At 38.2% G+C, this 20,648-nt stretch overlaps 2 protein-coding genes across 11 annotated transcripts in view; one reads left to right on the forward strand and one right to left on the reverse strand.

The window, feature by feature from the left end:
• Window positions 1–4,597, reverse strand: part of tgfbr3 (transforming growth factor, beta receptor III) — an 81,368-nt gene extending 76,771 nt beyond the window's left edge. The window contains exon 1 of the mRNA XM_079461328.1: window positions 4,389–4,597. The gene's annotated coding sequence lies outside the window, so the exon portion shown is untranslated. The remainder of the gene's footprint in view (window positions 1–4,388) is intronic.
• Window positions 4,598–7,150: 2,553 nt separating this feature from the next.
• Window positions 7,151–20,425, forward strand: brdt (bromodomain, testis-specific). Of its 10 annotated transcripts, none has more exons than XM_079459891.1 (21): window positions 7,609–7,915; window positions 9,294–9,587; window positions 9,778–9,915; window positions 9,998–10,139; window positions 10,278–10,402; window positions 10,595–10,960; window positions 11,066–11,194; window positions 11,967–12,179; window positions 12,519–12,700; window positions 12,895–13,172; window positions 13,555–13,647; window positions 13,763–13,891; window positions 15,142–15,197; window positions 15,344–15,482; window positions 15,768–16,124; window positions 16,424–16,512; window positions 16,907–17,003; window positions 17,088–17,155; window positions 17,260–17,438; window positions 18,986–19,172; window positions 19,279–20,425. In XM_079459891.1, the coding sequence occupies exons 2-21, from the start codon at window positions 9,390–9,392 to the stop codon at window positions 19,345–19,347; spliced, it is 3,234 nt and encodes a 1,077-aa protein (XP_079316017.1). In that variant the 5' UTR covers window positions 7,609–7,915; window positions 9,294–9,389; the 3' UTR covers window positions 19,348–20,425. The 10 variants fall into 10 exon arrangements, with proteins under 10 accessions (XP_079316015.1, XP_079316017.1, XP_079316016.1 ...); XM_079459890.1 differs by having other exon boundaries at window positions 17,245–17,438; window positions 19,279–20,424; XM_079459892.1 differs by having other exon boundaries at window positions 17,245–17,417; window positions 19,279–20,424.
• Window positions 20,426–20,648: the final 223 nt, after the last annotated feature.

The raw sequence follows: 20,648 nt of genomic DNA on the forward strand, positions 1-20,648 counted from the left end.
GCAGAATAATTTTGCCTTAAAACAAATGCTGTTACAAAAAGATAGGCATCTTATTTATTATGCCTACTTGCCTAGGCAACCTCATTAAACATAATCATAAATAGGCAGATCATAAAAAGGGTAACAGTGGCACAGCAGGTGCATTAAAACTTCAATGGTTACAACAACCACACACACTAGCTAGGGAATGTCCCCATGAAAGGCCCACAACTTTTAATATCTGAAACGGGTTTGCTCTGTCTGCTTCTTTCCCTTTCTGTCTATTCTCTCTCAGTAAGGTGAGGAGACTCTCCTCACTCTCTGCAAACAGCTGGTGGAACAAAGAGCCATTCAGACACGGGCAGCTGCTGAGGCTGGGAAGTCATTTTGGAGGATCTCGATGTTTGAAGGAACAAATATTGCACTTCCAGCATAGGGGCCCAAACCAGTGCCCTCTGCTTTTGATTTGAGGCCCTCTCTTGACATTCTCACACTGAGGGTAGAGGCATTTAGACTCCTCTGATCTAAAAGGAAATTATTAAAGGCAAAGAGAGAATGTGAAGCAGCACTTTAGGTTCAGAAGCCTCTTATTATCAAAGCACTTTGCAATGTATGGGGGGGGGGGGGATTCTTTTTTGTTTTCTTGTTCTTTTAAGGACTTTTGTCACATTATAAGTTTAGACTCACCAACACATTGGTCCCTGCCTTTTTTGCAAAAGCCATGAAATACTTCATGCAAGTCATTTTTACCACACTTTTTAAAAAAACATGCCAAAAACAGATGTGAATAGCTGTGGAGAGGAGGGGGATGGGTGAAAGAAGGCTATGCTTAATCCAGTCGGATAAATTTCACTAATGGAGTTAATCATTTTAAAGGTTCTCATAAAAGCTGACCACTTTATATGTGTAATTCAAAATGACAATTAAAAGTCAAGCCAATGCAACATAAATATACACAAACCTGTGTTTTTCATTTAAATGTAATAATAATTTATTATTACTTAAAGCTGATTTCCAAATGTTTTTTGCCCACAAACTGCTAAGGAGTAAATCACTGAAAGCATGCCACTATGTCAGCATCACAGGTAGGCCATGCTAAACCTGTCATGGGTTAAGGTCACATGGTAACAGAAATAATCATGACATACTGATGATGTTTTAATGCATTAGGGCACACATGGCCATTGTCACCGGGGGCCCCTCGGTAACACAAAACATGTAAAAATGACAACAGACAATGTGTGAACACAAAAATATACAATGGGGTGCTTTGTGGTGTTATGATACAGTATACAATGTTAATTTTGACTGTAGCAACAGAAAATCCTCTAAAGTTGCTTTGAAAATGTGGATGCTACCTATACACTACCTAAGCATGTCAAAAACATTTCACAGTTGCTACAGTGAAACTTTCATTAATTTCAGCAACAGGTATACAAGGCAGGTCTGTGACTCTTTCAACTTATGATAATGTGTGTTTCTTTGTTGCGAGAGCGATCACCTCATGTGACTCCTACTGAAAGACTGTGTCTTAGTCTTTTACGCAGAAAGATATAGTACAATAACACACAGCCACAACCTGGAAAAGTCATTAGCACATCGAAGGCAGCAGACCCCAGACTGAACATAATAAGTAGCTACTCCTCACTGTTACTGTGTAGGTGGAGCAGCTAACATCATATGGTTAATTTTGCAGCACTGGCTCAAACCCAGAGAACCACTTCACTGAGAACTACTAAACGGGCAATTCCATGCAGACGTCAACCTTACCATGACATTTTTTTACCAAAGACAGCATAGATGTCAACAAGGTTTTAAAGCATTTATAGCTCAGTGGTTAGTGCATGGTGCTAGCAACACCAAGGTCATGGGTTCGATCCCAGAGATTACACATACTCTGATACAAATGTAAAGTATAAAGCAATGTAGGTCACTTTGGATAAAAGCCTCTGCCAAATGTAATGATTTTCTAGTCATGCAAGTGCCGTTTTTAGAATTTAGAATCCATAATGATACATATTCCTCATAAATAGGCACATGAAAATTAAAATATAGCTGTTTTGTGTTCTATGAAGAGGCATCCCTTCTCTATTTGTTGGGTATTATTGCTTCTGGTTGTGCAATTTAATTCACAGAAATCCTCAAATCTCTCTCAAATACGGAATTCCTTTTTGCTACATCCATAAAATGATGGCATAATTTTTCTTTTTGGCCAAACTATACCTTTAGCTGGTTTGTAACTCTTAATTTAGGTTGTTCTACTTGGTGTTCTGCGTCTTACACTTCTTAATGCTTACCCTATTCTCAAAATTTTGCTTTAGACAGAGTGTGGTTTCCTATTTGCACATTTGTGTAATCAAGCAATGATTGCGGTCATCTTTGACATGTTTATAATGGAGGATGTTCTCTTCAGCCCAAATGTTGGCAGCAAGTATGGCCACGTGTCAAACAGTGACACACTGGGGACGTGAAGTGGCCAGCTGCACTCAAACAAAACCATTACTTCCAACATTAATTCAGACTGATCAATCTATTCGTCCGGGACCAATTTTACATATTTATCTCCCTAAAGCCCACAGCATCCACACAACCATCACAGCTCATGTCCTCCACTATAACCACAGAACACACAGACACAAATACTTCCAGTGACCAATGCTTTCACATAGAACGACCTCTACAGTTTTTGAGAGTCACACCAGACACACAAACACACTGTTACACTATTGACATGCAACCTTTACTCATGCACCTCTCTTGTAATGAATCATCAGGGATACCAACAATGCCCACTGGGCTCAAATATCATAATGACAACAAATACTGTTAATCTAGTGAACTCTGTGTAATGAATTTAATTTAGTCCCTCCCAGACAGCCACAACATTTTCTGGCTCCCTCTATCATTGAGAGTTTTAAAGTACAATAAGCGAGCAGTGATCTCTAACCCTGAGGACCTGAACTGCCCTGTCAAGAAAGTCTTGACTCAGAGAGCAGTCATATGTCTGTAGTCTTCATAAAACATGACACATCCACAGTCCTCACACCTCAGAAATGAATGTATGATGTGATTGGTTTCTCACATCATACACTACTGCCCAATAACCACACCAAACATTCATTTTCTCTTAAACGACACTTGCAAACATTGTCACTTTTCTGACATGCAGTTTGACTGGAACCCACAGCAAATTCCCCTGAAGGAATCAACCGTGCACCAATACTGAAAGAGTTTTAAAGCAAAGGGTCTCAACTTCAGATGTTAGTTTTGTGAATGTGTAACTAAGTAGATCATGAACATGGTATGGATTAAGTTAGATGAAGTATCACAACAAGCCACATTCAGAGGTATCTGGTGAAAGTATTCTCTTCAATAACATTTGAACTAATGTAACAACCAGGATGTTGTCTGTGAAACATCCAGTTGCTCATATTTAATACCAAAGTAAAAAGTGAACACATTGATGCAGAATGCATATAAAAATAATGTATTTTCATAAGGATGTCATCTAGAATGATGCTCCGTTGAAAATGATTGATGCACATTGAAAGGCATATAAAACACGAGACATTACTCAGATACAATGATGTCCTAGGGTATTATTATTGTAAGGTTCATGGCGACAGTTTAGTGGGTGTCAGTACAGAGAACATGTCTGTAGAAAGAATAACAGTGATCTGTCAAATAAGTCTCCCTTATAATATCCAAGACATCATCAAGGCTTCTTCTAACAAACTTCTTGTAATATTAATGTTCCTAAAAATTGTATCATTTACACTATGTGAAACTAATACATGTTCTCTTTAGACACGCTGCAAGAGACTTCACGTCTGTTATGTACTGTACTGTACCTCCAGTGTTATGTAAACTATGTGCATTTATTTTGATTAAATAAAATGACTGAGTAGAGCAGTGCATTGACCCTGAAAAACCAGGCTTGATGAAGATTAAATTTAAATAAAACTTGCTGCTGGATAAAACCCAATTGCACCCCAGATGTCAGGAGGCAACACAGCTCAATCATATCAGTTTCACAGCTCATCAGGACCACATCAAAACATATACGGAAGACCATGCATGCTTCCCAAACAAGTGTTTAGTTATTTTGTTTACCTCTAGCGGGGTTTATTCTACACCGATCTGTGTGCATTGGCAGAAAGTTAAACTTTTGCGTCAGGCACGTTGTCACAGTGTAGTCAATACTGTAACGATCGTGCAGTTCTAATGTTGTTGCTAAGATCGCAGTGAAGACGAAGCAGAGAGAGACTCGGCGTGCTGTGAAACGTGCATACGCTGTTTCATTGAGCGACCATGAGATTGTAAACATTGTAAAAACGAATTTCTTCACTTTTAAAAAATACAAAATAAACATTTAACATAAAAGCTTCGAAATAAACAAAGTGACATACCAGCGAATCTTCAGTAATGCTCAAACTTTCTTGGTGACTTGTTTCCTCCGGCTGACTCAAGAAAGGACCGGTGCAAAATCTTCTGTCGCGGTATTAATGAATAGATTGACAAATAAAACAGTTTTCGAGATGACAGAGACTGTGACAGATCTTAAAAAGTTTTAAATACCTCTCCCGCGTTCAGTGTGTTTCTGTGAGTGTTTCAGTGGGAGGGGCCAGTAGGAGGAGGCTGCGATTCACATCCATCAAGACAAATAAGAGGATGAAGTGGGTTTGAAAATCATCACCTCCTGTAGTCATTCCGCCTGAGCACTATACAACAATAGTATTATTATTAATAATAATAATAATATTATATTTGTTAGACGTTGTATTTACGCTAAGTTTGATCACTTCCATGTTAATTTAAACATATAAACAATAATTTAATATTTAATTTATGATCTACTATTTAGTGTCGTCTTTAAATATTTAAAAAATGTATTTAAAAAATTTAAGTAACTTAAGATGCAGTATGTAATAGTTGTAATACTGTTGCATTTCTCATTTGCACAAACAGGCCTTACACATGCACATTTGACAGACACTTTTATCCAAAGCGACCAACTGCATTGGTGTTGTCAGTGCATGCATTCTGGACTGGAAACGAGTCCTTGGCATTGCTTCATATAGTCATTAAATAGCCTTAACTTATGTAAATTATTATGTTTACAAAATAAGTCCTGTCGGCTTGTTTCTTTGTTTTTTATTCTTTAAAAATAAGTCTAATTTTCAGAACTAAATAAATCGAAGCTTGTTCAGCTAAATAAAACAAATTTCTTTCACAGTATGAGTTTTATCTGTTAAACATTTTGGTGATAGCTTTATAACAGTCATGGCAGATGCTTTAACTCAAGGCAAAGGGTAAGCTGACCTGACATTGATCTGACCTTCCTCTCCATCAGCTCTATTTAGTTAAAAAAAATCTTCACTGGCCTTTAATATTTAGCAATAAATTGTTGTTTTGGAGAAGAAATAAATAAAAACTATCCCCTGACACTGAAGCTTCAGAAGTAATGGTCCTAGTTAGCCCAATAGATGTTTCATTCTACATTGAATATCAGTGATGGAAGCTTATACATTTAATACAGTGTTTATTTAAATACACATAAAGCCTTTTTCAATTAACGTTAAACATATTTTAGCTAAAAGAAAAAAAAAACGTATTTAGTCAAATGCCATGGCAGTTTAAGAGTTCAGGCAATTCTTGCATACATATTTCGGTTTATTTGCTAAAGCAGGGTTGATTTGTTGACTTTTTTATTTGTGTGTGGGTTTTTATATTCTTGCTGCTGTCTACTTTCCTGTCTTGTTTTCCTGAACAAACAGACTTATGTTGTCTGACTGAAATGTTCTCCTCTGTTCTAAAGGAAATGGAAATGCCTTACTGCTTACAGTGTAAATGTCAGAGTCGTGATTTGCGACTAATGAGACAGCCCCCTTGCAAGACGGAAAACTTTGTTTTGGAGCTTCTTGCTGTCTTCATGAAAACATTGATTTGCAGCTTTTGAGTGTCAATGAAGACGTACTCAGAGAGTTTGTGTCACATTTCACTTCTCATACATATTTATGCCTCAGAACGAGGCCTACTCAAAGCGTATGCATATATGGAAAGAGATGTGATGAAATCTAGTGCTGAACATGAATCTTTTGCCCTAATTTTATTTCCTTCCACATATAGATTGATATTTGTCAAAGAACCAAAAACCATTTGTATAAAGTTTCATTTAAAATCGTAAATAAGAAAGCAAAATAACACAACAAACAACAACAATAAAGAGAATGTGTCATAGGCCTATTTATTTTTAAATAATCAATTTAAAAGTAATACCATAATATTAAGAGCAGCCTGTATCAGTTGGAAGGCATAAATAATAAATATTGTTATTGTCACATAAATGTATATATTTTAAATATTACTTTGTATTGCACACACATGTGATGGTTCCATGCGGGTGAAAAAACCCTCATCCAACCACACATTCATATTAAAATGTAAAACAATGTGTAAAGAAAAAGCATTCGCTACCTTTAGATCCTAAAATCTCTTTAAAAGTACAAATGTTTCTTTATACATGAGAATACACAGAGAATGATTATCATTCGTTGTATTTATTCCAGTTAACTGGGATTAGGGGGGGTGTAAAAATAAACATGACATGTAAATCAATACATTGAGCCATCTAAATATTTATAAAAAAATAATCATTATACATAAATGGGCAAAAACATGTGTATGCATCGGTTTATGTGGTAATTTAAGAGTAATTGTATGTACAATCTTGTAGAGGCTCGGTGATAGGGCATATTACACAAAGTAATAACAGATTTCGTACAACCAAAATAATGTAGGGCGTATGCTGCCCTCTTGTGGAATGTTTCTTTCGAATCATGTAGCGGAAAGGTGGTAAACACATTAACGAAACCATTGAATTTGGCACTTCTTGAGAAAATCCCCTTTCATTATATTAAGGTTTCTTATAGGGAGCATTTAAAGTTAGAAGTATTGACAACCAGCAATTGTACATAATATGTAAGCAACTTGTTTATTCCTATAGACCTACGTTTCCTAGTAATATTTGCACATCATTTTACGGAATCAGCAAACAAAGCTAAATAAAACTTTTCAAGACTAAAACAAAAAGCTTACAATACATAATATTTTAAAATCTACACAAAATAAATGTACGGCGTCAAATGTGTGTCCAATCACGGTGAAGACTGAGCGCATGCGCGCATGCTTCTGCTCGCCTCCCCTCAGCTGTACTCAGCGCGTCATCATATGATAGCTTTCTTTGTGAGAATTTTCAGGCTCCTGAGATGACCGGTGTTCAACACTCGCCGGAGGCTTACAGCCAAACCAGCGGAAAAGATCCACAATGTAACAATCTAACAGACATTAAAGAGGGGAACTGAGTTAGAGTGATCGACCGAATGTTCTAGAATGGTCATGTGATGTCCGGAGACCAGTTATGTAGCACTTAAAACAAATCCTCTGACGTACTATTCTGCTTTATAGATTCGTTTGTCCTCTCCGTCGCGTAGAAACGTGTTCAACTATCTTTTCGTAGATATGAATGGTAATAAGATGACTTTTCAGTAAATACATTTTAAAGCACTACTTTTACTTAAAGCGCTATGGAGCAGGGAACACGTGATGGGTCTCATCCAATGGGATTGCACGCTTTCAGCAGGAGGGTATAAATACCAGGCGGTTTCTGTGCAAGACGTTCGCCATTGATGACTATCCTTTCAAAGAAACAGTAATTTAAGTCGTTTAATGTTATATAACGCTAGCCTGTTCCGTTCGCGTTGACGAATTTATTAAAACAATATTTAAGTAATCTCTATCGAGGGGTTTTCCGGGCGCAAAAGAGTCAACAAGATCCTTCGATTGGTGCAGGTTTCCAACAGAGCTTCTCCGGCACTGCAGCGTCCGTCTCAGTTCGGCAGTTTAAGATTTCTATGTTTGTGCCAGAGACGGAAAGGTAAAATTTTGGGACCACGTTGAGCTTGCTGCTTTTAGCTGGCGGATTGGTTAGGGGAGGGACTGTAACTGAGCACAATGCCAGCATCTGACTGGGCGGGGTAATCTTTGGTTAGTTGTGCTAAAACTAGCCAGCGCCATTTTGTGACTTGAGGCTAGCTAACACTATATTTCGATTATTTCATGTAAACGGTCTCTGCCTGGTCACATGTTAAATGTAAACCACAAAAATGTGTCTTTTGGGGTTGGATGTTGTCCCGGAGTATCCCATAACTGATTGCAGACCTGTCGTTTTTGTGGCGTTAATTTTGAGGCGGATGTTGGGATTGCGTCACTCCTGAGAGGTCATAGTGTTTATGTAACGCAAGGCCCTTGCATTAAGCTGGATCAAAATATATAAGTATACATTGTGCACAATGTTTCCCATTTAGTGTAAAATTTACTATTAATATCGTTATTTTGTTGACAAAAGATTCGTAGTGGTCAGAATAGACGAATGGTGTGTCTTGAACGTCTCATTGGTGTTGAGTAATTAATAAATTGTAACGGCGTAACTATTATTGTAATTATAAACTTTGTTAGAAAATAAAAATTCACTATTTGAAATGGTTTCTTTTCTTCCAAGTGAACTTAATCGGACACTCCTTTAACCTCTCCTCATCCCTCCCTAAATCTGTGATTTAAAATTTTAATGTGTATTTAAGTGTTTTGACTCTGATGTTGTGCACTTTCTGTATAGCTTAAAAAATAAATTGACTGTTTCCACAATTTATTTTCTATATTGTATATAGACCTCAAGGCTATTTGTAGGTTTTATTTATTTTTTGTGATTTATTTTTTTAAATAAAGTACACCGAATGATCAAAGTTCACCGAATGATCAATGTAACTTTGTAAAAGTTTTTGAGTATGGGCAAAAAGAGCTGTGTGTGATATCTTCAGGTTGTGGTAAGTACCATCATAAATAAAGGAGCCTGCTAGTTCTATGCAGCCGGCTCCGAAGAAAAAAAATCTACTATCAAGTCGTTCATGTTGAATAAGATTAGTGGCCAATGTCATACAAATGTATGTTGTGTGCAGAAAGGTTCTGTTCATTTATTAGACAGCAGAGGGCAGTGCATACTTTAAGTCTGCCCAAATCGATGGCACTGGTGCTGTATTTGATTAACCAGGATTTCCTTTAATTTCCAGAGTATGACAGGTCTCCTAAAATTTTTATTTTTGATGCACACTATCAAAAAGCATCTGAAGTTAAAGTCGTCGCGATTGTGGTTCAGATTGGGACCACTTGTTCGTGTCTGCTGCTTGTTCTGATTTCCTCCAGATAATAAGCCGCAGTGAATGGAATGAGGATTTTGACACTGCTCTCCCTGTTTACAGTGGCACAGACAGTGGCTGTGTAATGCCGGCAGAGCTGCCCAGGCGTACCTGCAAAAATCCTTTCTTCACCCGTCACTCTCTGGTTGAGCTCAGACTATGTCTGAGATGAAACCCCCACAGAATTTCACCATGAATGGAAATCCCCCTCCCCCTGAGTTCAAGAACCCCAAAAAGCCGGGGCGTCTCACCAACCAGTTGCAGTATCTAGAAAAAGTGGTGATGAAGTCCCTGTGGAGACATCACTTCTCCTGGCCTTTCAGACAGCCTGTGGATGCGATCAGGCTTCATTTGCCTGTAAGTCTCAAGCTGTCTTTTATTCTGAAATTCAAACAAATTTGTAAAGAGGTGTGCTGAAGGTGTTTAATACGTCACATGCAATTTAAAGCTATTTTATGCACACTGGGGATGCAAAGTTAACATTGTTATTAATAAGTTTGCATTGTGGTGAACATGGTCACTTTTCTATATTCTATACCATACTTAGGATTATTATAAAATCATCAAAAACCCAATGGATTTGGGCACCGTTAAAAAGCGGCTTGAGAACACTTACTACTGGAAAGCAATGGAATGCATTGAAGACTTCAACGCAATGTTCACAAATTGTTATGTGTACAATCGGGTGAGAACGCTGCTTTCATTTTTGGAAATGTTACCTCAGTACGAAGAGTTCACCTTATAATACATTTTTGTGTGGTTTTTAGCCAGGAGATGATATTGTTCTGATGGCACAAGACCTTGAGAAGCTTTTCTTGGAGAAGGTGGGACAGATGCCTCAGGATGAGTTTGAAATCTCCGCTCTGACCACTAAAGCTCCAGTCAAAGGCGGAAGGAAGGCTTTAGCAGGTATTAACCTTTGGCTTTTTTAAACATGGATGCCAATGCAGACATAGCTTAGCATGATTAGTGCCGTGTTTTTTCAGCTTTGTTTCAAGTGGCGACAGTATGTTTAATCTTTGATATTATCTTTCTTTATTCTGTCAGTGCTAAAGATGAGCCCACAGTCGCCAGTGTCTGAGGTGGTCTTCCAACAGACAGTAACAGTCATCCCTCCTGATGCTTTGCATACAATTCCAGCCGCTCCTCTGTCTGCTCATCTCACAACCAAAGTAAGTTGCACTCATTTTCTTTGTTACTTTACTCTGTTATACTTTATTACTGCAGTGCCAATAGAGACATGATATGAACATTTATGTGTTTTAGAATGTTTTTAGATTATGTTGGATCAAATTAGCTTAGTTTTACCTCAATTGAAATGTAATAACTAATAAATTATATCTGTTTAAATGTGTTTTTTTTAGATAAAAAATGGAGTGAAAAGAAAAGCAGACACCACGACCCCTTCCGCCTCTTCCATCACTAGCTGCGAGTCTTCACCTTGTGTAACAGAGCCAAAAGCCCTTAAAATATTTTCAAGGCGAGGCAGCGGCCGACCCATTAAACCCCCATGTAAAGACCTTCCTGAATCAACACCACAGCATCAGTTGGGCAGAAGGACCAAACTGTCTGAGAGACTCAAATACTGCAATGCCATCCTAAAAGAGATGTTTTCTAAAAAGCATTCAGCTTATGCCTGGGCTTTTTATAAGCCTGTGGATGCTGAGGCTCTAGGTCTTCATGACTATCGTGAAATCATCCACCAGCCCATGGATATGAGTAACATTAAAGTGAGTAGTCTGCAAGAAAGAAATCCTTTTTTCTAAATCTAATTGGATCTCTGTTCACAGTTATTGTTTGATGTGTAATAGTTAGGTTGTAACTTTTACTCACAGAAAAAGATGGAAGCCCGTGAGTATACAGATGCATTGCAGTTCGCTGCAGATATGCGGCTCATGTTTTCAAACTGCTACAAATACAATCCACCTGCCCATGAGGTTGTGGCCATGGCAAGGAAACTCCAGGTATGTGTTTTAGTTGGATTGGTCATTTTTAAAAAGCCTTTGTTTTTATTCGCGCTTGAATCCTATTGTATTTGTAGGTTTTATTATTATTTTTCCGCCGTAAAACTGATCGTACAGCCCAAACCATAAGGCCGACAAAGCTGAGACTTGGTCAGATGGTAGTTGTCTTGCTTGCTACATAGAAACTCTGAGTCAGCCATGTCGGACCATAGGGGGCTTGTTCGACTCATGGTCCTGAAGGTCTGTAAGAAATATGAACTCATTCGGCCACTGGGGGCAAAATAACATTTTTGGAGTGCATAAACAATTGTGTATCACGTGACATTTGACATATACTCAATTTACATTATTTGATAGCTCTCCTCATTCTGAACAACTTTGCCTCTGGAACCGCTTCTGTCGATCAAACGGTTCGTGAGTAATCGCTGATGATGTCAAAAACCTACTTTCGCGAACTCGTCCTAGGTTTTTCGATTAATCGGAACCAAACCAATTCAGATGACTTTTGTGGAGTGTGAATGTAAATAACTATCGAAAATAGATAGTTACATTAAAGCCTATTACATTAAAAATGGCCATAACTCAAGAACAAGCTCCGAGGTTACCTACTAAAGGCAGCGGCTTTTGGCCACTAGCTCTCTTCATTCTGAACATTTTTGACGCTTTAGACTGCTCGAACCCGGAAATCGCTGCTTGCAGCTATATTTTCTGGTTTGTAGATGCATAATAGGCATGTTGTCTAACCGGTACATGCTGGCCTTTTTTTACCCAGGATGTTTTTGAGTCCCGCTTCTCGAAGATTCCTGATGAACCAAGAAATGCAGCTCCGGCTGGTGAGATCACAATTAAGAAGGGAGTGGAAAGAGCTCTAAGTCAGTCCAGCTCTGATAGCAGTGACAGTGAATCATCATCTCCATCAGAAAACTCCTCGGACTCTGAAGATGAAGAGGAGAGATCTCAGAGACTAGCTAGCCTTGAAGAACAGGCAAGACATTTTACCACTGTGGTGACACCCCTTGTTCTATTCCAAACCCTATAAACTGCCTAGAGAAGCAGAATTCAAGGCATCACAGGCATTTTAAGGCTGTTCCAGACCACAGGCATTTTGATAATCCTGGATTGTGAATGTTGAAAAATATTGCACAATATTATATCAATTTATAAAAATGGTATACTTGTTATAGTTACTTTAGATGTTTTTGTCATTTTCCCCCATGTGGATGCTGTTGGTGTGTCCATGATGCTTTAAATGTCTGACTTTGATTTTGTATCAAAACTGTATATATTCAAAGTTTATGAGTCCATTTTTCTCTTTACTTGCCAGTTGAAAGCTGTACGAGAGCAACTGCAATTACTGACCCAAACGCCCCTTCTGAAACCCAAAAAAAAGGAAAAGTCCAGGAAGAAGAAGAAGAAGAAAGAGAGAGAGTCTAGCAAGCGAAAAGGTGAAGAAATGAAGAAACCAGCCAAAATACAGAAAAGGTCGAGCAGCTGCAAGTCATTAGGGTAAGAACATGGTTTCCGTATGTGCACAATAAAAATACCATCACAACTTCTATCTGGCTATTTGCATTAAATGCATTTAATCCTATTGCATAAAGCAATATAAATAGTGGACGGTAAAAGCCTGGTTGAATGCGTTTATATAGTTCTATACCGTGAGGCACAATAGAAAAAAAACATGGCACTGCTGTTCACAGGCGGAACAAGCAAAGCAAAGCATTTGATTCTGAAGAGGACAGAAACGTTTTGCCCATGTCTTATGAAGAAAAACGGCGACTGAGTCTGGATATTAACAAGCTACCTGGAGACAAGCTTGGCAAAGTAGTAAGCATCATCAAGGCGAGAGAGCCTATGCTCAGAGACACAGACCCTGAGGAGATTGAGATTGACTTTGAGACACTCAAACCTTCAACTCTTCGAGCTCTTGAGTGCTACGTTATGACTTGCCTTCAGAAAAAAACAAAAGAAACGGACCGTGAGTATTATGAACAGCGTTTCTTTTTGGTCCGCGTTGTAGAGAGAGTTGCGCGAGGACAGAAATTGAGAAACACTGTTTATCATTTAGTAATATAGTATAAATGTATCGTCCTCAAATTGAGTTTGTGAAATTTTGTTTTTTCTCACTAAAAGTGTAGATGCCAAGTCAGATGTCCAATGCATACAAATAATAATACAAGTGTTAAAACTAGGTAATTTTTTGTGTAAAAATGTAATTTAATTAGATTTGCGCTATTTGAAGAGACTTTAAGGGCCTAATACACCCTCTGATTAAAACTGAGAATTGATTAAAGATTTTAAATTGAATAAATATGATACCAGAATAATCTGTTGATCTGCTAATCTGTTTACCTTTTTAGGAAAGAAGAACCAAAATAATTCTAAAAAGAAAGAAATCGGGAACGAGCTACAAAAAACATCTGGTGATCCAAACTGTATTAAAAAGGCCAAGAGTAAGTTGTTCTTTTTTTATTAACAAATAAACATGCGACAGTCGGCATCTGACACTTAAACAGTATAGTTTTTCCGATGTGGAATATACATTTTAAATCTGTTTGTGTGGTGTAGTTGAAGATGAGGGGGAGATGAAAGACATGACACGTCCATCTCGTCTGAGTGAGAGCAGCAGCAGTTCATCCAGCTCTGACAGCAGTAGTATTGACTCTAGCTCTTCTGATAGCTGTGACTCTGATTCAGGTTAGCTGCTCCACACCTCTTCTCCAACCCATTTCTTTTATGTCAGCCTCTTTCCCTCTCTTATTTGGCCACTATTGTAAAAACTTTATTTGGACATGTGCCCTCGTCCCAACAACAAAAACTCTTTCACATATTTCACCGTAAGCAAATACTTCAGGTCCACTGTTATTTTTTCTTTGTATATTAAACCATTTGGTGTGTTGTTTTCCCCACTATTTGTCTTTTTTATTTTGATTATTTTTGTGAATAAAAAAACTTTTTGCACTTTTGGCTTCAAATGCGAAACAACTCATTGTCACATTTCTTATTCTCTTGCACTTTGTCTTTGCCTTGATGCTATTTATTTGTTGTTGTTTCATGCTTTTTCCATCACAATCTCTTCATGTTGGGGCTTTAGTGTAAGATAAGCTTTAGACCAGCTGCTTCCTAGTTTGGGGTTAATCTGGGATTGTTTAATACAAGAATAAGATAAGTATTATTTTTTTGTAAAGGTGTAGAAGAAAAAGAGTTGTTGGTATTGAAATATAGGATTTCTTTAGTAAGAAATGGACAGTGCTGATCATGTCTTTTTCCCATGGTAACATTTTCATCTGGACTGTTTGCTGCACGGAACCATTACCATTACTTTATAGGTTATACAGAGATGTGTATCGTCAATAGTCTCTAATACATTTCAAAGCATACGTTGTTATGGGAATGGATTGTTAACTGTAGTTCAGGAACAAGGAAGGTAGGGCTAAACAAAGCTGTCATAAGACTACCACCTGTTCTGCTTTACAGGCATTACATTCTTTTGTAATGTGTGAATTTTGTTTTCCTAAAGAGGTGTTGACCTATTAATTGATCTTCATGTTTGATACTCATTGATTGAATAAAACCAAATTTGAGAGACCGTTGTTGCAATATAAGATTAATGTCTTATTTGCCATTTGCTTTGTCATCTCCTTGTTTTATTAAGCATCACAAAACATAGTTCTAAAAAATGTGCACACTTAGTTGCACTCAATTCTGACAGTGAATGAATCATTTGGAGCTCCCATGAATAAATCTGTTGCTTTGAGGAAAGCAAATAGATTTTTTAAGTAAGTAATCTCTAAAACTACTGGCCTTAAATTGCATAGCTCATTTGAACTAATGAAAATACAAACTGTATGAGTAAGTCAGCAGAAATGCCTATGGGATGGGGTTGGCCTTTAAACAGCTTTCAGTAAGTTGAAAAGACTACAGTGTGCATTGTGTGTGTCTTACAGAACAGAAATCTAAGAGGAAACAAAGAAAAGGCCATACCAACAAAATGAAAAACAAGGTAAAAAGCACACAAGCCAATGAAACATAAAACGCATTAAATGGCCCACTCGCTAATCTTTGATGGCACGTGGAGCATTTCACTTCACATCATGCTAGATTTTTCTTGAGTCAAATATTGCCCCACTGTCCCCCTTCCCCAAACAGGCATTGTTCCAGGCTGCTGCTGATGAAAAGGACCCGTCACCTGCCTCAGTTATCAAGTCTCACCCAGCGTCACTAGTTTCAGAGGCAAACTCACAGCAAGAAAAACCTCATGTGGAAGACACCATCACAGGAATCCCAGGTTAGGCATAGTGCCATTTGTAAAAACAAAATGTGAATAGAATGATTAACATAGTATGATTACATAAAAATATGTAATCCTAAAAAAGAAAAACATGAACATTGTCGCTCTGTTACTTTTGAAATATTGTATTAAATTGAAAGGAGGATCATGTGTCCATACTCTTTAGTTAAGTTTAATTTGTGTGCCTCAAATCTTGCATTTGAAGACCAGATGGATCTTGTCAGCTTTGAATGATCGGTTTAACACATTTCTGTCCATCCCTCCACCCACTTTCCATAACAGCCTTACACTCTCGGCTGCCGCCTCAGCCATCCAGACCTAGTGGCAAAGCTGCCCCACTACCTCGTAAAAACGGGACCGCTTCCTTGCCTTGCAGCCTACCTCCAGACCACGAACCCTATGTTTTACTGAATACTTTCTCCAACTCCCCATGTAAACACTCTACAACAGCCCCACACACGTGCTCCCCTGTGTCAATCGCCACAAATACACCTGCCTCACCTCCTGCAGATCCACCATTGTCCTGTAGTCCCTCACTTTATCCTCCACATTCCCCCCCATATCCTGACCCAAATGACTCTCAGGCTTCCACATCACCTGCTGCTGCAGAAAAGCCTCAAAATAAGTCTCAGCGGGAAGGTAAGAATTTGTGCAGGTACTGATGCCCGCCTATCACTGCCCCTTGCTTGCCAGCCTTGCCAGCCTTGCAACCATCTGCTGTGTTAATATTATGTACAATGACCCTGCCGCATTTTTCTGTCCATTGTGGGCTAGCATTGTTTGTTTGTCCTAACTGGTGTTTTGTTGACCATTTCTCATTGATTTGACTCCCCAGCTGCATGGCATGCCATTGCTTCCTCTCACTAAAAGTACTGCGTGATGAAAAGCTAATGTTATTATTAATTGTCAGGAAAAAAAGATCTCTCTTTCTCATTCAGGTGTCCCCCCTCTTCTGTCACCACTTACATCACCTTCTACAGCCATGTCTGTGATAGGTTCACAGCGTACCTCCAGCTCACAGTTTGAGGTAATGATTTCTTGAATTAGATGGATGTTTTAGAAAAGTTTGCAGTTTGTTTTTGGTAGGAAAGGAAATTAGGTTTTGTTAATCGGACAAGATATATTTTTAGCAGATGCTTTCTTTCCACAGTTACTTATAATACAGATAAGAGTAAGAGATACTGTAAGAGATTTAAATATTTTATTTTAGAGAGATAGACAAAGTATGATGTATGTAGTGCATCTTAAAGTGGTTTATAATATATGTAAATATATAAAAACAGAAGAGTATAGATTAAACAAAGATTTACAAAAGCAAAATAACATTTAAGTAGCAGAATAAAGTGATATAATATAATGTTATGTACATATGTTGTAAAAATCAGCTCAGGGCAGATTCATTGTTTTCTCTCTCTCTGCAGCAGTGTAGATTGTTGTCACCTCTGCAAGAGAGTCCTCTAACCAGTATGAGGGATGAGCAGTGCTGCCCAGAGACATTGGAAGAATTCTACATGCCTGGTCAGCATTTATTCTTGAGTTTTCCTCTAAATGAGCCCTGGGCCTTTTCTGAATGGTTTCTGAGATATTTCTTTTGTTTTCTAGGAGATAAGCATGACAGCAGTGAACTATTCAAGTCTGTTCAAGATGCCAAAACCAACTTGCCTAAAAAGGTAATGATACTGTAGATGGTACATGCGTGCCAGGCTAAATAAATATTAACTTTGCCTTCCATTTTTCAATTTGAACCTGTATATTTAAGGATATTGTTTTGAAGAATGCAGACTCCTGGACAAGTCTGGGGAAAATGGCTTCTCTGGCTCCTTGCACCCTTAAGTCGTCTAAGGAGAGTTTCCAGCAGTTCCGTAAAGTTGCCATGGAGAAAGAGGAACGGGAGAGAGCTCGTAAATTGCAGTTGGAAGCTGGCAAAGAAAGGTCCGGCACAGACAAAAGCGGGTATAAGAAGAATTCTGGTTCCATGGGGTCTAGTTTTTAATGATATACCATCATACATTTTTTAACCACTTCATCAAATAATATTGTTTTTCATCAAATTTTTGGACCAATAATTCATACACAGAAGTAACAGTTTAAGCGTTATGCCAAACTCGCATAAAAACCCTAGAACAGGGTAAAGAGTGTATTGCAAGACGTATTGGGTAGTGATTTATTAAAAATGCCAGAGTAGCACTAAACATGTTATTTCAGCCCATTCCACTATACAACAGAAGTGTAGACACTGAGCAGCAAATGCTTATTTTAAAGTGATATTTCAGAGGCAAAATAATTCCCTGTTTTACTCGCCCTCAAGGCATCCTTACTGAATATCAGTTTTTTCTTGAAGAAAAATGCAGTCCGAGTTATAAAACTATGTATAATTTTTCTTCCAAGCGGTAGAATGGGAGTGAATTGGGGGCAATTTTTTGAAGCTCCAAAAAGTGCACAAATCAGTCACAGAACTGCTCGACACGGCTCTGTGGTCTTAACTAAAGTCTTCTGTAGCGAATTGATGCGTTTGCTTAAGAGTAATATCCATATTGACAGCGCTATTACAGTTAATGACTTAATGAAAGACGCAGCCGATGATTAACGGAAGTTAGACAGTAATGTTAATAGCACTCTCAATATGGACATTTCTCTTAAAATGCATCAATTCCGTTTTGAAGACCTTTGTTAAGTCCACAGAGCTGTGTCGAGAAGTTCTTTGATCGATGGATGCATTTTTGGGAGCTTCAAAAAATAGCCTCCCATTCTACCGCTGGGAAGAAAAATGATACGTGGAATAACACCAACGGTATTATTCTTCAAGAAGAAAGTCCTAGTCAGTCAGGATGCCTTGAGGGCGAGTAATACATGGGGAAATTTGGTTTTGCCTCTGATATATCCCTTTAACAACAGTATTATACGCATATAAGAAGAAGATACTTATTAACTGGTTAACTCTGTGCTGTTTAACCTAGTCCTGTATGACCCCTAGCACAACCCTAGCATATGTCTTCCTTTGTATGTCTATCTGAGGGGGATGTGCAATACTAGGTCTCCTCCAGGACTGAATTTCCAATTTTAACTGATCACATCAGGGATTATCCATCAGTAATATATATCGGGAGTGATTTAAAAAAAATAGCCCAAAAGAGCTATAGGATAATCTTTTACATGGAATAGTGACCATTACTATTCTGTATTGAATCAGCATTTGTCTAGCCACTGGCATCTTCCATTGTTTGTTTTTATCTGTTCTGGTTCTTAATGAGTAGAACCCCCTATAGTCCTGGTAAAATGCAATGCCACCACTCCAGGTTTTTATTTTGTGTTGCAGTATATTTTGTTAGAAATTAATCTCGATCCTTGTTGCTGTCTAGTAATTTGCTTTGATATTCAATTTTAAGACTCCTAGATGCTAGTAATTTGCTTTGATATTCAATTTTAAGACTCCTAGATGGAAGGGGTGTATAATTTGTCGCTATTGAACTCTGACAGTGTGGCCCTTTATTGATTTCTAGTCAGGTGCATCAGCTCCAGAAGATAAAGCTGGACTCCCAACCTTCAAAGCCAGAAGTGGAGTTAGCTGAGCTGCCTCTGATGGCGGCTATCTTGGATACCCCTGAAGCCTCCTCGCCACAGAACTCTGTAGACCGAGAACGAGAGATGGCACGAAAGAGAGAGCAGGAGCGTCGTCGGCGAGAGGCTGTAAGTATTTCATGCAAGCTGATTATGCACTGATTTTTTTATTTGGTAATGTGTTCTTGGAAGGATGAATAAATTATAATTTCTTGTTAATGCCGTTTCTTCTTAGATGTCAGGAGTCATTGACATGACCATGCAGAGTGACATAATGGCGACCTTTGAGAAGAATTTGGACTGAGATCTAAGCTAAAATAAAATAAATTGGATGTATGCATTTGTGGTGCTGTTCGGTGAACAGTGTGAAATGTCTTGTCCCTTCCTTTACTTGCTCCATGAGTCCAGGTGACTGAAACGGGTCTTTGTCTTTTGATGGGGAAAATACCGCAATATACCTGCATCACTGTATATTTGTACTAAGTTAGCTCTTGTAAAAATAAGCAAGCAGTAGTGGACAGTGTAAGCATTTCAAATATGCGCACCATTACCAGTGTTGAGTGTATATTCTTGTTTTTGTTGTTTTATAAATGTAATGCTTGAATTCAGAACTGCCTGCACTGAAAAGCTGCCTGTTGTTCAAGGCAGTTTTGAAAAAAGAAACGTGTCTGATGTCTTTGTGTTCTTTAACATGAGTTATTTTGTCTTTTTGCTTTACACAGAAGAATGTTTACTTCTCTTATTATTGTAATCAAATCCTTGACACATTCCATCAACTCTGCTGTATGAATAATGCATAGCTGGTCGTCTTGCTCTAGCTGTTTGGGTTTCTGACCCTGTTCCTCTTAGCTGGAGTTCTGTGTTTTTGACTTGCTGTAATTTAAATGAAAATGGAATGACCTGGGATTTACTTGTCCTGTTAAAAGAATTTCTGCAATTGGCGGAAAGGGTATGTTCGCTTGTGTATGTAACATCTAGGTTTGGTTTACCAAAGGCAGGCACTGCCCCAAATGTTTGCTATTATTGTTGAATGGGAATTTGAATAAGTTGTTGCACTTCCTGTGTTTCTATTTGTATCCACTTGGAAGGGCAGTGCCACGAAGTTCCTTTCTTGGAGATGACAGGCAGTTCTCTGTGCCTAAAGTCAGTGGGTTGTCCAAGTTGGGTCTAAAACGTTATCTAGCGATTCTATTGCACTGAAGAAATGTTTGTTATTACTAATCTGACTGTAATGATTGTGGCAGTTTTTCAGTGCTCTCCTCTAAGTGATCACCACAAGCACTTTATTCATTATACCACCATTCTGAGGTGTCACATGCTTTCGAGGGAAAGACTAAAATATGATTTCTAAAAGTCAAGTCAATAAAGAAGTATTTTCACTAAAGGTTGTCTGTTCTGATCGCTTAAAAAGTATAACAGGTGGCATTGGAATTTCAAGGTGTGTCTTACCATTTATGAGCAATTTTATTACACCATGCATATGAATAGATTTATCTTGAAATGTAGCGAATTAAAGAAGCGCGCAAATCAGCAGGAATGATCCTGACGGGAGTGTTTGCGTCAATCCAGACCATGATGCGCTTGCGCTTACGTCGATCCTGACAG

This window comes from Barbatula barbatula, assembly GCF_947034865.1.
Source record: "Barbatula barbatula genome assembly, chromosome: 7".
Lineage (NCBI taxonomy): Eukaryota > Metazoa > Chordata > Actinopteri > Cypriniformes > Nemacheilidae > Barbatula > Barbatula barbatula.